Source organism: Lates calcarifer, unplaced genomic scaffold (assembly GCF_001640805.2).
Source record: "Lates calcarifer isolate ASB-BC8 unplaced genomic scaffold, TLL_Latcal_v3 _unitig_4878_quiver_1107, whole genome shotgun sequence".
NCBI classification, from domain to species: Eukaryota; Metazoa; Chordata; class Actinopteri; family Centropomidae; genus Lates; species Lates calcarifer.
The window spans coordinates 28,557-32,617 of NW_026117165.1; the positions used below are offsets into that span (position 1 = coordinate 28,557).

Sequence of the window (4,061 nt, forward strand, 5' to 3'; positions counted from 1 at the left end):
ATATGGCTTTAGTATATGAGGTAAAAAAAAATTCAAAATAAAAGTACAGGAATAGCCTCATGTAGTCTAGAGATGCCACCTAGAGTTTAAACATTACAAATTCATAAATTGCTACATTTATATTATATATATATATATATATATATATATATATATATATATTATATATTATGTGTTAGTGGGAATTTGTGTGTGGTCATAGCAACAGCTAGCCAATCAGAGCTCTTCTTGTTGCTCTGTAGGTAGTCACTTAATTTTTTGTGTGGCACAGTGCTGGATGTGAACTGTAACATGGAATATGATATAAAGACACATCTAATCTGTAAAGAATAAGTAAATAGCCTGTAGCTAGCTCTGCCCGATGTCCATACGTCTTATTGGTTTAATCTCTGCACAAACAGAGATAGTATTAGTATTTGGAAGTTTTTCAGAGTGAACAGCAGAGGTGCAGTGACTGTGCACATCCTCCTGAGGTCTTGTCATCTCAGAGAGGTTGTCAGATGCAGTACCACCTGTACCTGTATCTTTCAATCCATGCTATAGCTAGAAATGCTTTCCAGACAGAAAAACTGTAGTTTACCAAGAAAGCGTTTCAGCACATATCTGCCCCTAAAACCACATATTGTTATTTTTACATTTCAGTGCACAGATTAAACAGAGAGATTTCAACTAAGAAACAACAAACAGTACTAACAGTCTCCACTGGGAGGAGCTCCAGTGTAAAACACTGCTGATTCAGTCAGTGACGCTGATGACTAATCATCATCTCTTCAGTTCAGCTTGTGAACTTGGTGTTAAATTGTTTGTCATGTTACACTCCATTATCTGAACTGCTGTTACTGCTGGCCCTAAGTGTAAATTGCTATTGAACAATACTTATATTTCAGCGATTTGTTCTTGTTGAACAGAAGGATCAGATTACTAATGATAATGATAATGATAATGACAGACACACGGAGCCAAAAGAAACACTGAAGACAATCACACAGTTTAATAAAGATTATCCCCACAGAGAGGATGTAAGGCCAGAACACAACATGTGGTGTCAGGGCTGGTTAATGGCAGACTGTCTCTGTGTCAAAGTGGTAATTTGGTGTCAAAAACATACTAAACCATAATGGGACATTAGTGAAATAATGCTGCATTCAAGAGAAGTAAGAAACAATTGGATATTTCTGTCCTCTCATTAAAGTTGCACACATAATTTTGCATGTGGGGACTGATGGCCAAATTAATTAAAACACACCAAGTACTGAGCCATTTTTCTCTCCAAAAAGGTGACTTAAAAGTGATAGAGTGTTACAGTGGTCTCTGCGTGAACTACAAAATTTATTAATCAAAACTTCATCAACACCATCCAGCACCAAGGCCTGTCCACAGTCGGGCAGTCAGTAACATTAGATACAGAAGACACACTGTCCAAGGATAATGACAACATGAGTAAAAAACACTTTAACTTTTCATCTTGATCACTGATTCATCATTAAGACTAATATATTTAGCAGAGAAAATGGAATCAGATGATTACACACTGCTTAATTAATAACTGGCTTAATATGGTATGTGTATTATTTTTCTGGTTATTGCAGTCACTGAACTTGTGCACTAAGATAAGGCTGGAACATCATTGAGCCAGTACTGGGGATGCTTCTTTTTTTTTTACCCTGACGTATTAAAAAGGGAAACCAGATACTCATTGGTCATGGCCATAGGACTCATAAGATAATATAATGCTTTCTGTGATTCAGCTCCTATAGATATGTTAGATGCATATTATTAAATTGTTGTAATTGACTATGATTTAAAAACAGTGTAAATAGTAGATTTAAGTGAACGTTTATGCTAAAGACAAGTATTAATCAAACTCTGATTGGGACTGGTTTGCTAAAAGTTGATTTGTGGTTTCTAATACTTTAATACTGAATACTGAATACTGAATACTGCTTTTTATTCTGTTTCTGCAGTGAACCTGGCCCTGCCATCATCTGAAAAGTGAATAAAAAGAAATCAGGTATTAATTCTGCAAGCAAATCTCTACTTTATAGATTACTTGTAGAATGATTAGCATAGAGATACAGTAGACCGCTGTGCAACCCAACCTGTGAGAGCACACACACACACACACACACACACACACACACACACACACACATAGGTAGCTTGCCACCTGCCAATGCAGAGATGTCAAACTTTATAAAGAGTTAATAGAGTTTCAGGTTAGGGTGTTTTAGTGAGTGCCTCAGCCATCTTTTTTTGTTCTACTCACTCCTCCTCTTTCTTCATCTTCATGTCAATTAATTAGGCTTCACCAAAACACCTGTTGTATTTCTATGTGTACTACTCTTCCTTATTTCTACTTTCTTTCCATCTTTTCTCTTTTAGCTATTTGTTGAAAGACCTACTCTTTGTATCTAATCTAGTTGTCCCCATGCTTCTCCCACTCTTGCTCTTATTTGATTCGTTTCGCAACATCCAGGTAGGCAAATTCAATCTCCCTCTCAGCAGGGCATGTGTTGGTGAACTCCTCCCTCTGATAGGCGCAGTTTAAATACCTCCACAACCCCGTCATCTCTGCCGGGATCTCAAAGCCACGGTACTTCTTGGCTACGACCTAGAGAGAGAAAAACATGGAGAGAATGGAGTGGACAGGAGTTGGGAACACTGCGTTACAGTCCAAAATATGAGTATCAGGCTGAATGAACCTTAAGGATGTGTAGTTTAGGCAGGAGGTTGCAGTCGGCCAGAGTGAGCTGAGATCCATCCAAGAAGCTCCTGGACGACTCAGGCAGGTCACCTGAGGCGTAAGCATCGATCTCCTCGGGGAGGGGGGTCCTCAGGAAGTCATCGAGACGCCGAAGAGACTTCAGCAAGGCTTTCTCTAAGGCTGCACAGAGGTACAAAGAGAAAGAGAGGTAGACAAATGGATTAATGGATCTTTTTAGGACCTTAAACACACCAGAGCTGCATTAATTGATATGTATGGCCACTTGGGGGCAGCAGAAGAAGCTTGCCTGAGCCAGAGAGATCTAACAAAAATACTCAGCCACCCATCTCTCTGTCCTCTGATCCTAATTTCCTCTTACCGTCGTTGGTGTCTTTTCTTGGGTTTTTAATGTAAGCTGAGAACTTGGCGAACACATCGATGCCGGCTGTGTTGGCTTCACGATGTTTGGGAGCCAGTCTGGGATAGCTGGTGTTAAAGACACATTAGAAAAGTCAAGCTCTTGTTTCCCTCTGGGGGGCTTTTATTGTGAAAATTTTGCATACTCCAGTGGCCCTGATAAACTCCTGTTACTGTCTGGGGCTTTTATTTTAAAAATCCAAATTCCCCCACCCCCAGCATCATATCTACTGTGTCTCAACTCAGTTACTGTACTCACACTTGACATTTTAGGTGCATAAGTACCAGGATGGTGAGTCAAAGTGATCTTGGCTATGTGCACCTGGACTGGTTATAGTCATCAATTTTTGATTTCAGAAAGTTACATAAGACAGTCCATCTGCATCTACAGTTTATTAACAAAGCTTCCTCTGGCCAACTATATTCCAGTGAATGTGTGTTTCTGTACCGTGGTGGGGTCAGTTTCTCCTCCAGGAACTCTTCTATCATGTTCACGTCAACCTTCACCTCACCGTTAAAGGTCACAAAGGGAGGGTTGGTTCCTGGAGCCAGGTCCTGCAGGTCGGCTGGCCTTCCTGACAACACAAACCACAACATGCAGGACACTCTGGTTCATAGTATGATTATGCGTAAGTGTGTGTGTAGTATATTACCGTTTGAGGTCGACAGTGGTGACGTTGAAGATGACTCCTTTAAGCCACAGGATCATGAAGAGTCTCTGGGAGAATGGACAGTTACCGATGCTCTCCCCGTCACTTCCCGCCTACACACACACACACATAAAGAGACATGCACACACAAGTGTAGAAATGAGAGAATGCTTTAGATCAACTACAAAGTCTGAGTGAGCGTCAACGCCAAAAATGCGCTGCAGAAGAAGTAAAAACGATGCATATGCTAATATGATGATGGGATTTAATCTGCACTCCCACAGCAAAGT

The 4,061-nt window shown here is 40.3% G+C and overlaps 1 protein-coding gene across 1 annotated transcript; it reads right to left on the reverse strand.

Annotated features, from left to right (window-relative positions):
* Window positions 1-966: 966 nt before the first annotated feature.
* On the reverse strand, window positions 967-3,830 carry LOC108902614 (chloride intracellular channel protein 5). Its single transcript, XM_018704552.2, has 5 exons — window positions 3,775-3,830; window positions 3,570-3,692; window positions 3,084-3,190; window positions 2,703-2,884; window positions 967-2,611 (listed from the first exon to the last, which is right to left on the reverse strand). The coding sequence occupies exons 1-5, from the start codon at window positions 3,828-3,830 to the stop codon at window positions 2,450-2,452; spliced, it is 630 nt and encodes a 209-aa protein (XP_018560068.2). The 3' UTR covers window positions 967-2,449.
* Window positions 3,831-4,061: the final 231 nt, after the last annotated feature.

Bases quoted from the DNA above. Each gene is read 5' to 3' on its own strand.
- LOC108902614 (XM_018704552.2), bottom strand. From the start codon at position 3,830: ATGATCCTGTGGCTTAAAGGAGTCATCTTCAACGTCACCACTGTCGAC. The intron at 3,693-3,774 runs GTAATATACTAC...GTTGTCAGGAAG, and splicing joins ACCACTGTCGACCTCAAACG to GCCAGCCGACCTGCAGGACC. The intron at 2,612-2,702 runs GTTCATTCAGCC...TTCTCTCTCTAG, and splicing joins CTAAACTACACATCCTTAAG to GTCGTAGCCAAGAAGTACCG.